The sequence below is a fragment of the Drosophila yakuba genome, chromosome 4, assembly GCF_016746365.2.
Source record: "Drosophila yakuba strain Tai18E2 chromosome 4, Prin_Dyak_Tai18E2_2.1, whole genome shotgun sequence".
Taxonomy (NCBI): Eukaryota; Metazoa; Arthropoda; class Insecta; order Diptera; family Drosophilidae; genus Drosophila; species Drosophila yakuba.
Window position 1 is genome coordinate 224,368 of NC_052531.2, and position 12,509 is coordinate 236,876.

At 34.4% G+C, this 12,509-nt stretch overlaps 1 protein-coding gene across 9 annotated transcripts; it reads left to right on the forward strand.

Moving 5' to 3' along the window:
• Positions 1-475: 475 nt before the first annotated feature.
• On the forward strand, positions 476-8,172 carry LOC6523707 (adapter molecule Crk). 9 transcript variants are annotated; one of them, XM_015191267.3, is made up of 6 exons: positions 482-725; positions 829-923; positions 5,879-6,098; positions 6,159-6,287; positions 7,638-7,739; positions 7,797-8,172. In XM_015191267.3, the coding sequence occupies exons 2-6, from the start codon at positions 847-849 to the stop codon at positions 8,019-8,021; spliced, it is 753 nt and encodes a 250-aa protein (XP_015046753.1). In that variant the 5' UTR covers positions 482-725; positions 829-846; the 3' UTR covers positions 8,022-8,172. The 9 variants fall into 9 exon arrangements, 7 of the variants coding, with proteins under 7 accessions (XP_039233081.1, XP_043063156.1, XP_015046753.1 ...); XM_015191269.3 differs by having other exon boundaries at positions 483-725; positions 801-923; XM_002099548.4 differs by having other exon boundaries at positions 483-725; positions 801-923; positions 5,894-6,098.
• The last annotated feature ends 4,337 nt before the right edge of the window (positions 8,173-12,509 follow it).

The following is a 12,509-nucleotide window of genomic DNA, read 5'->3' on the forward strand; positions in this document are numbered from 1 at the left end:
TTCAATATCAGTAACTTTTTTGACTTAACCTGGTTGAGGAAAGCAAACATCTGAAAAATATAGATAATATACATATAACAGTATTGGGACTTTTTAATGCTGTTAATGGAGAAAAAAGAAAATGAAGTTGACAAGAATATAAAACAAACATTAATAATGTGCTACTTACTTGACTAAATTTTGCTTTTAAATTTTTCATATTAAAATAATACATAATTTTGAACTGTATCCATCTTTAATTTCATCAGTAACTCAAAATAAATCAGTCGCATATAATTTGTATTCATTTATCGCTAGTTTATTTCTTCCTCTTCTTTTCAAAAGCTGACAAAGTTCTCTTAAATGTTTTATACCCCAGAGAACCTGCTTGAAGGTTGTTCATTACGGTTGGATGTGGTCTGTGCAACTGCGGCATTACCGTGCACAATATTGGCATCAAATATGTATGTCGAAATAAAAAATGCCTCTATATCGATAATGTTTTTTAGATAGCTAAACTGTGGCCCAGCTAGATACACATATAAAGGGCAAAACTCTTATGTATTTTAGGAGAGAAATTCAAAAATGAAATCACTGAAGGATATTGGTATTTAATCGGCTATATGCGACATTGGAAATACTCTCACGTTATTTCTGTTTCTTTAATCTGGACGGGATTTGTTGTAATTTGTCTGAGATAAAGCGTCAACGGAAATGGATACATTTGACGTTTCTGATAGGAACAGGTAACTATAGATCAAGTTAAGAGTTAAAAAAAAGATATCAATTGTTTATTTAATATCAAAATGTGTTCCTAATAGCTGGTACTTTGGTCCCATGTCCCGACAGGATGCTACCGAAGTATTGATGAACGAACGCGAGAGAGGAGTATTTTTGGTCCGTGACAGTAATTCGATAGCAGGGGATTATGTACTTTGTGTGAGGTAAGTAAACAAAATACATAAATACAGACTTGTCGCTGTGTTACATCTGCATATTCATCGTTTAATTGCTGTTTTCTATAATTTTGACTTGTCGCTGTGTTACATCTGCACATTTATTGTTTAATTGCTGTTTTCTATAATTTTGATTTTTCCCCATATGTTCTACGTAAAATGAATTTACCAATCTTATTAATCTATGCGGACTTTGCTTATATTGGAGATTCAATTTAAGAAAAGTCAATTTTTAAAATTAATCTTCTAGCAAATATCACTTTTCTTGTCAGGCACTACAAACCCTTGAGGCCCACTAATTTAACGAAATTTATGGGGTAGTTAGTGAGAAATATTTAATGTCCGTTTGTCTTAATCGCAGCTTATAACGAATTATATAACATATCCTATAACATTTTTGTTGCTCAAAGAACAAGACGTAGAATAGTAATATACATTGTCAATGCAATAAGAAGCATATGTAGCAAGATAAATTTAAAAAGACTGTCAATGCAAAAGGAAGCACGTGTAGCAAGATCAATTTAAAAAACACAACAAAAAATTTAAAGAAAGATACCTTCTTTTGAAACTATAAACAAATAATTTCTGATTCTTTTTTTTGTCTGGCACGTATACATTTTTCAAGCAATTTCACTATTTCATAATATATTTGGAGCATTTATCCCTTTATCTTACGTCCTATTAATGCGGTGCATGATGCATTTGACTGTTAACCAGTTTAACGGTTAACCATATGTGGCGCCATTCTGCAAAACAAATAATATCATTAAGAACGTATAAATAAACTTGAACGGACACCGAACCAATTGCTTTAATAGGGGTTTTTTCGCTATCAGCTACTAGCTACCCAGTTTAATGGAGTAATGGCAGAATATGTGCAAGTAGGATAGCTACTATTTGCCGGAATGTCACGGCAGCGAACTATAGGCTATCAATAAGTGTCGAGTTAACAACGCTATGTTATTAATCCCCAGAAACGGAAGTAAACATTGTTAGTCTTATAATACATTTTTTGTACTATGTAGTATCACTATACTATGATACATTTTTTTTTTTAATTTCGACAATTTTACGCACAACACCAGCTGAAACCATTTACCGGCACTAGACCCGATCAATGCGAGACTCGTGCTGTCATGCTGTCATATAGGCTGAATGATACCTTTTTGGTGGCCGAAATTTAAATACCTCCAAAATGGAGAGATGTATTAAGTTTGTTTTTTGTATAGAATTTTATTAGTCCAAATCTTTTATAATTACAAATATTGTGGGCGGGGCAACGCACCTTATATTTTTGTATCTTATAACTCCAGAGCGTAGAAAGATATTTAGGTTTTTTGTATTGATATACATACACTATGCGAATCCCAAATACTGTAGTCGGGGCACTGCCCCTTTAATAACTTTAAAGCAAAAGGTAGTATTCGGGTTAAGTATTTGGATTCTTGTTTTTAAAAGGCTTTATATGCTAATATGAAACGTATTTTAAGAAAAAAGGCGTGGCGCAGTTTCCTTATGGCAGATAATTTAAAAATCTTGAGCTCAAGTGGATCGTCTTCAATATTTTCAGAATGGTCGTTTCCTATTATTAGTTTTTTTCTTATCCTCATCATTAGTTATTCTCCTTTTTTAAAATGATTTTATAACTTATCTTAACGATGAATTAAAAAAAAAACGAATCCAACAGTGAAGCCATACTTTAAATGATCCTGAAGCGGCAAAAATTTTTCACTTTAAAAATTGGTATTGAATAGATACTCCTATAGAGTTGCTCGAAAAATGGGATAAGATAGGCTTGATCTGGTGCCTTCCCATAAATTACTGTTATGTGCAAACAAAACGTAACACACATAGTTTTCCCATTTTCCAAAACAAATTTGGCAGACTTCACTTTATTTGTTCTTCCAATTTGTTATGCTCCAAAACTAGGCTTTTTTGAATAAATTCCAACTTTAATGGTTTACAGAACCTACTAAATTGTAGTGTGCGATTGTTGCCAAGTACAGTATCGCTTGAATCAATATCGACATCATACTTTTGTTCATCGGTATGTCCTTGTCCTGGAATGGCCTGTGCTTCCATCGAAACTATAATTTAGTAGAAGCTCGGATTTTAAAAACTTGACCCTACTTTTAAAGCAAGTTCTTGCATAGTAAGAATTCATAGAACTGTGTGTCCAAGAAAACTTTGTAAAAGCACCTCTGCTTTCGTATCGGATATTACAGAATCTTTCTTTTTATTTTCAACCTCGTAGTACGAGTGAAATATGTTTTTTTATTTTCTCCCTAATGGCGATATATTGTAGCCCTATATTCTTCGATTTCGCGCCAGGCAGACTTATTAATGGGCGCAGGATTTTGGCTTTCTCAGAGCAGATAACAAACAGCTTTAAGACATATGCGAGGGTTAATTTACCACCCCTACGCGCACTCGCTGATTGGATTAATAAGTTAAAATTTTGTGCCGTGGAGTTTAATTACCTTCACGCGTTTCTTCTTTGAGTCCTCCCACTCGATATCTTATAAGGCAACAACCGCCGACGCACAGTGGCGCATTAGATACAAATGCTATCCTAAATTCAAATTTTTTATGATAACGGTTAGTTGCGTGGATATCGCATTCGACAGGTAATAGTTCAAAAGGGTTGAATCAAAAAAATATTTCAAATCGGTTCAGTATTTTAGAAGTTACACGTGTTCAAAGTTGATCCTTTTTTGGGTTGAAAAAAGCAGGTATTTTTTTATAGCAAATATGGACTTTGCGGTCGATTTTTAGGTAAAATATGTAACCGACCGGCTTGGTTATGGTCTCGGTCTCGGTAAAACAAAGGTAGAATAAATGTATAATAGTCTTTGCAAGTGCAGGAATACCTATTTTACCAAAGTAGTAATTTTCAAATATTTTTGAACTTTGATGGAGTATATAAATCGATTTCCTACCATTCCCTGGGTTTTGAATATGTTCTTTATCAGAATCAAGAGAGATCGGGTCCCCCCATGTCCCACCCCGAATTTCTCAGGCAAAAGATACTTTCAACTCAGCGTAAAAAACGCGTGGCTTAGTGCAAATTCTGCTACAAGCGCAGTCGCTGTGCAGTACGAAATTGTATAGCGGGCATAAATTTTTTCCTGTATTGGCGGCTTGTTTTTCAATCCCTGACTTTGTAATAATTTTTAATGAGTAACTATTCTTCAAAAATATTAAGTAAAACTGAATGAATTTTTTTAATTATTTGTAAAAAAAAGGTAAAAATAGATGAAAAATTTACAAAATAAAAAAATTTTTTTTCTTCAAAATGTATTTGTTTTTTATTTTTAAAACATTAAATATGTACCATATTAGTATTTTCAGAGAAAACAAATGAAAAGTATTTGTCGAATTTGGATACAACTTTAGAAAATTGCCTCCAGAAACATTAATTTTCGAGTATAAAACCTACTATTTATCACACCATATTGTATGACCACTTAATCGAAAGGTATTAAAACTACCATTCATTTAAAAAAATTATGAAAATATCTCAACTGGCAGAGCAAAAGTATCTAATGCGCCACTGTGCGACGCTTGATTTAATACAGTTTCTTATACATATATGCCAATATGTGTATTTTCTTTCAAATTGTGTTTTTTCAGTCTATCCTCGTTGGCTACAACTACTGAAATAGCTATTGGAACTTTAAATCTGTCTAATATTGTCTTCTCTTTTGGTCGTTAACTTGTAGCAAAAACAAAAATTGAAACAATTCAGTATTTGGGAACCTGAAAAAGTTTAAAACAAAAAAAAATGAGAAAGATGTACTCTAAGATAACATTCATATGAAAAAGAATTGAATTACTAACAAACTATTCACTAATTACTAAAAAAACTATTCACCAACAACGAAAGCTCAAACAACGACGCAATGGCTTCAAATCCATACGACGTAACAACCTATATTCGCGATCTTCAACAGCAGCTGGTTTCTGAGCGCTCAAATGCTTGTGATATGCACAAATAGAAGAAAGAACGTAATGAAAACGACAAAACTTACAATCTTAATTATTCCATCTGGACCTTGATTATTTAGAAAATATTTAATTTATCTTCTTATAATAATAAAAGGCTCCTCTCCTTTTCTGAGACAGACAACCGGAATCGGGACAGTCATAGAATTCTCAAACTTAAAGTAATGGCTATAATTTAAGTCCCAATATTAGTTTGCCAAGTGTCTATGCTGGCCAACAAAAGTGGTCGGTTGAATAATTAACCAATTCGATGCCAGATTGTCACTGAGTATGGTTTCACACCTAGAGTCCACACCAAGAAAATTAAATCTTCTGTGGTGGTCCGATCTGAACGGACAAGACTTTGAAAATGGTTCATGAGAAAATTTAGTAACATTTTAAAAGCTGTAACTTCACACAAAAAAATATTACAAAATTCTTGTTAAATTTTTGTTTCATATTTAGATCCAGCGGTAAACATTGAAGACATATCAGACATATCTTGTGTTTAATTTTGTATTTCTCTACTATAGTACGGGATGCAATTATAAAACAGATATTAAAATATGTATATGTTGATGAGCTCATCAAGCCAATGGCAATTTTTTATGAATGTAATATGTACGCCAAGTATTTACGAGGTAAATAAATTAAAGAATTAAGCGTTATAAGTAAAAATCATTACGAAGTAAAAACTTTATATCCTATGGTAGGGCTGACCACGCGTCATTCATCGAAGGATTATTAATCATGTAACTTTTTATTACATATATAACATAAATGACATATATTACGTAAATGAAATATCGTATCAAGAATGCCCTCTTGCTTTAAAAATATAACATTAAAATATATCTAATTTTTAAAACAGAGACTTTCATATACTACCTTAAACAAATATCTTGTTTAGTTTTTAAGAATTTTCGCGGTTACTATAAAATTATTTTTTACTTATAAAGATTTTTATTATTTAGAGAAGATACAAAAGTTAGCAACTACATCATTAACAAAGTTCAACAACAGGATCAAATCGTTTACCGCATTGGGGATCAATCTTTTGATAATCTACCGAAACTATTAACTTTTTACACTCTCCATTATTTGGATACAACCCCTTTAAAACGGCCTGCGTGTAAAAGGGTGGAAAAAGTAATAGGAAAATTCGATTTCGTTGGCAGCGTGAGCATTTGCACCATTATCAATTTTCGTAAGTAATTTAATTTATCTTCTTTATTAAAGGATCAAGATGATTTGCCTTTTCAAAGAGGTGAAGTTTTGACTATAGTTCGAAAAGACGAGGATCAATGGTGGACTGCGCGTAACTCTTCAGGGAAAATTGGACAAATACCGGTTCCTTATATACAACAGGTGCGTAAACCAATATCTTTGGAACTTATTACTCTTTTTTGGATTCTAGATTCGTTAAAAAGTATGTTATAGCTGGAAAAGAGCGCTTTCGACCATACAAAGTATATATATTCTTGATCTGTCCGTACGCCCGTATGAACGTAGAACATTTTTACCACCTTTGGCTTCTAACGCACACAAACCTCCCAAAACTGTCACTCCTACGTTTTAACAAATTTGTAATTATACCCGTTACTCGTAAAGTAAGAGTAGGAGCATACTAGATTTGTTGGAAAGTATCTTACCAGGCAGAAGGAAGCGTTTCCGGCAATATAGAGTATATTCTCGATCAGGATCAATAGACGAGTCGATATGGCCATGTCCGTCTGTATGTCCGTCCGTATGAACGACGAGATCTCAGGAACTACATACGCTAGAAAGCATATGAGAGCATTGAGATTAAGCATACAGACTCCAGAGACATAAAAGCAGCGTAAGTGTGTTGAGTCAATTTGCAACGCCCACTCTAACGCCAAATACTGCCACGTCCACACTTTTGAAAAATGTTTTAAAAATTTTGTAATTTTTGTATTAGTCTTGTAAATTTCTATCGATTTGCCAAAAAGCTTTTTGCCACGCCCATTCTAACGCTCCCAAACCGCTCTCCTTCGCACTTCCAATAGCTGAGTAACGGGTATCAGACAGTCGTTGAACTCGACTATAGCGTTCTCTGTTGTTTTTTTTTAATTTCTACTAATATTCTAGAAATATCAGAGTAACGATTATAGTGTCCTCTCTTCTTTAATTTGGTTTTTTAATATCTTTCTTATGTGAAATCCCAAAAGCATCCTACTTCGCATACTTGAAAAATGATTTTGGTTTTTTTGTGGTTCGTCGTTAAACTATGATTGATTTGCAATTAACACATTCGTTACAGCGACACAAATCCCCATAAATTATAAAAATTTGTATATTACAAAAATCAAAACACTTTAAAACATAACACGACAAAAAATAATCAAAATTATAATAAAAAAATAATAATTTAATCAATAACCGCCGCTAAATTGCGCCCATGTGACTAACAGGTAACTGATAATCCAGAAAACTGTTCAGGAATAGCAGCTGAGATCATAGAATACTTAATAGCCCTCAGTTCTCAGTCGAAATCTTAGAGTCTTTAAAAGCTTTTTTAAATACATTAATAAACAAACAAAAACTAATTGCAGCGATATAACTGACAATTGTCAAATCTTTTGCTTGTCAAGTAGAGGATGCTAAAATGAGATGGCCTTGAAGAAATAAAAAAGACATTATTTATTTTTGAAAAGCGTCGAAAATCTAATCATTTAAAACAAATTTCTTTTTCAGTATGACGATTATATGGATGAAGATGCAATTGATAAAAACGAACCAACCATTTCAGGATCTAGTAATGTGTTTGGAAGTACACTTAAAAGAACAGATTTAAATGTAAGGGTTGCAATAAGTATTTTTATAAAAATAATGTTTTCGATTTTTTTAACGTAGCGAAAACTGCCTGCATACGCCCGCGTGAAACAGTCAAGGGTTCCAAACGCATACGATAAGACTGCTTTAAAATTGGAAATTGGTGATATTATTAAAGTCACTAAAACAAACATTAATGGACAATGGGAGGGAGAATTAAATGGAAAAAATGGTCACTTTCCCTTCACGCACGTTGAATTTGTCGATGATTGTGATTTAAGCAAAAACTCAACAGAAATACGCTAACTAAGAACGAATTGAATACATTTTTCTTTGGACCATTTCAATTTTTAAGCTAATTGTATGAATAATAAGTTGTGGAAATCAATTGTTAACAAAATCAGAAAATTATACATTTAATAACTAAAATGGAAATAAACGGGTATGAAAGACACAATAAAATTCTTTCCCGTTAAAAATGTTTCCCTATGATTCTTATACAAAATGATCAACTTACTACGTTAGTTGCAGCCAAATAATATATCGTTGTTTGTTATACCCTTATGTGTTCTATCCATGCCTCAAGCGAATAAGATTGTGTCATGGTGTATTTATACCATGAATTTTTAAAGTTTAACGCTTTGCTTCTTCAGCAAGAATATTGACCTATTGAATGTCGTCTTCTAGTAATACTATTGCAATGCATGAAATTTATGTGTGCCTATCTATCTTGCGCATAAATAGAAATGACATAAATAGCTAATTCTTTTTTGCATGAGTGAAGCCGAGAACACGTCTGCCGAAGCCACATGATTGTTTACAATGTTGGTGCCGCCAGTGTTACAATGTTACTTTGCCGCCAGTGTCGACAAAAAATTCCAAGCTGCATAGTATAGGTTGTTACGTCGCACAGTGGCGCCTTAGATACTTTTGGGTTACAAAAATCATAACTCTTGAACCAGTTCAGATATTTTAATAATTTTCATAATGAAATGTAATTTTAGTACCTTTTCGATTAAGTGGTCATACAATATAGTTTGAGAAATAGTAAATGTTATACACTAAAATTTTTATAACAGCATCGACAAATACTTTTCATTCGTTTTCTCTAAAAAAAAATAATCATTCAATTTGGGAATGGTAGGGAATCGATTTATAGACTCCATCAAAGTTAAAAAATATGTGAAAATTACTACTTCGGTAAGGTAGGTATTCCTGAACTTCCAAAGAATATTATACATTTATTCTACCTAAAAATCGACCGCAAAGTCCAAATTTGCTACAAAAAATACCTGCTATTTTTGCAACCCAAAAAAGGTTCAACTTTGAACACGTGTAACTTCTAAAATACTGAACCGATTTGAATTATTTTTTGGATTCAACCCTTTTGAACTATTACATGTCGAATGCGATATCCCACGCAAAAAATTTGATTTTTGTATAGCATTTGTATCTTTAGCGCCATTGTGCGTCGGTGTTTTCGTCCTTGGAAAAGACTCAGGCCGAGGGAGGGGCATCCGATGTTCAGGCACCATGATGCCAGCGTAAGCTCGTCGATTTTGGGTCGTGGGATCTTGGTTAGCCCCTCACTTCTCCAACATAAAGAGAATAGATATTAGTAGTGCCTGAACAAGTTTGTACCGTTCGTCAGTAGGCAGTCCTAATTGCCCCACAAGCTGTAGCTTGATCGTAAAACGATCGGGCAATGTTTCGGCCACGTTTCCTCCTCTTCATACGTCCGCATGCCTGATGGATCTTCGCGGGCCGATCCTAATACCAATACGTCATCGTTTTTGACCTAATCCATTTCTCGCGTCAGCACACCTGGAAATGTTTACCTACTCATTTTGTTGTAGTTACAATAATAGCATAATTTTATTGAGTAATAGAGTGTTGGCTAGTGCCATGTAATACAAAAATTAAATAAAATAATTAAATGGCTAGCATACAAAAATTATGATAAGTTGGCTATAATTGTTTTTAGCGAGGACTATCGAATTCATCACCAAGCTAAGGTGCGCACGTCAACAAAAATTGTTGGCTATTCACGACTACAAACGTCGCTCTGAGGGCTCTTGTTTTTGCATAACAAAAAAAAGGCGGATACTCGCCGCTGAAAAGTTATTTTAATTTAAAACAATATCGAACACAAAATATTTAATTTCTATTAATGAAATACATTGCCTGGAATAGGCTCACAATTAAATATTATTTTCTTTAAACCTGACACCCTTTGGTTACCATTGTTATAAAAATATACTTATATTTACTAATGGGGTAAAAATAAAATGAGCACGAGAATATATGTATATATATGGGTTCCGTCAAACTTACCCCACTTTAATCCGGAGCGATGAGATCTCGACGCGTTGGATCCAATCAAAGATAAAAAATACACTTAGTGCATATATATGAATGAATGAATGAGTTGGTTTTCTTTTGTTTTGTGGCACGCTTTGGCTGCTATTCGGCTCTCAGATTACTTGAAGTAAGAACTTGTTAGGAAAGTCTACGCTGTTGCTTGTTTTCGCTGATACTTACATTAACGGCAATGCACCGGTTCACATGTTCTTTATTTAATTGTTTTGCCGTTAGTATTTTCAATTATGCACCTTTTGTGAAACCGGATGCAATTCTGTCCAGTGTATGGTGATAGTCCCTCCTCCGCTGTACGGATCTCTTGTACATTTTCACTAGGTTTAATAAAGCCAGGAAGATCAGTAAAGTCGCGATGAATTCCAGGGTATGCTGCACCCCTTCTATTTCCTGTGTTTGGTCGACAACCTCCACGGTGTTGATCACATTTGCTGTGTTGTCGGAGGCTTTTGACTCCTTGCCGCCCATCTTGAGAGTTTTGTGGAACTATGGTCGTCCTTCAAAGTGTGTTCCTTGTTTGTCCTGGATTCTTCCCAGGTAGGTCCTGTTATTTTAAAGGTTGATAGCGTCCTTGCTCCTTGACATTTTTTTTTCTTGACTGGAGTTATCCTTTTTATACCGGCATAGAGCTTTTTCTGATCTATTGGTCTTCTATGCCAAGTGTTCCCACCCAGGAATCATATTTTTTAACATTCACCTATTCTGGGAGTCAATACCCCTTCGGTAAAGTGTGCCCGGAACTGGTGTTGATTTTCTTTACTTTCTGCAATCTATTGCAGCCGCTGACCGGGTCATCGGAGACTCGCTTATTGTCGACTTGCATTTTCTTTGTCGCAATCCAACTGAGTCAACGCGATGATATGATGACCCCTTCCCCTGCTTTTAGATTCTGGTTTTGAATCTTCAAAGTCTTACGATCTCACGAAAAGGGTGTACGCAACAAGGTAATTGTGCACCGCAAAATTTTAATTCAAATTGTAGATTCGAACCAATATAGAATCAATTTACTAGGCGGTTTGAAGTTAAAAAAAAACAAATTATCAAAGCGTAAAAAACAAATTTGCAAAACCGAAGATTATTTAAAAGTTTATTAAAAACTTTTATATATTACCAAAATAAAAATGTTCCTCGTCGGGAAGATCAGATTCAACAATGTTGTTTATTAGCTACTATTAGGAAATGGATTATAAAATATAAAAAAATGTAACATCGAGGTAAATATTAATTCCTTTAGTATAATTATACCCGTTACTCGTAGAGTAAAGAGGTATACTAGATTCGTTGAAAAGTATGTAACAGGCAGAAGGAAGGGTTTCCGACCATATAAAGTATATATATTCTTGATCAGGACCAATAGCCGAGTTTATAGAACCATGTCCGTCTGTCTGTCCGTCCGTATGAACGCTGTGATCTCAGGAACTACAAAAGCTAGAAAGTTGAGATTAAGCATACAGACTCCAGAGACATAGACGCAGCGCAAGTTTGTTGATTCATGTTGCTACGCCCACACTTTTGAAAAATGTTTTGAAATTTTTTTATTTTTGTATTGGTCTTGTAAATTTCTATCGATTTGCCAAAAAACTTTTTGCCACGCCCACAAACCGCCCAAAGCTGCTACGCCCACACTTTTGAAAAATGTTTTGATTTTCTTTCATTTTTGTATTAGTCTTGCAAATTTCTATCGATTTGCCAAAAAACTTTCTGCCACGCCCACTATAAAAGAAGAAAAGAAATAACACGTTTTGAACATGATAGAATTTAATATTTTTTTTGCTTAGCTAGGGAAGGGCATATTGCGCATCCGGCTCTATTATTATTATATAGATATTATAGATATAGATATATAGATATTATTATTTTTAGTTTTGGGGGCCTCGTTGTGTAGTGGATAGCGCAACTACCTACTAACCACGGGGTCGTGGGTTCAAACCCCACCCATGACGAGAGCATGGCCATACAAAAACTTCCTCTCTGAAATGCTTTTCCAACTCTTAGAAAGTATTCTTCCACATAAAAAATGTCTATTACAACAATTTTCGGCAACTTCCACTTGCCCCAACGCCCCACCCCCCCACCTCACTACTTGGAAAAAAAAACGGGGCACCCACATAGTACCAAGCGCACCCTGTGTTTTTCTGCGAACAGCAACAACACCCAGCAGGGCGAGAGCGTTACCAGACTAGACTGTTCGCTTTTCTACGAATGACAACACAACACCGTAGACGCCAATCCCCGATGGCGACAGGTGGCAGCCAACACTGGGATAAGCCGCATATGGCCAATCAATCACCAGATCGGTCGAAAAGCTTACAACAATTACTGAAACTAATACGAGAAATTCAGCTCTCGTAGAAGCCCTAAGTTCCCGAGAGAAATAGAAGGTATTAAAAAAAAAAAAAAAAAATTACCTCTGTTACC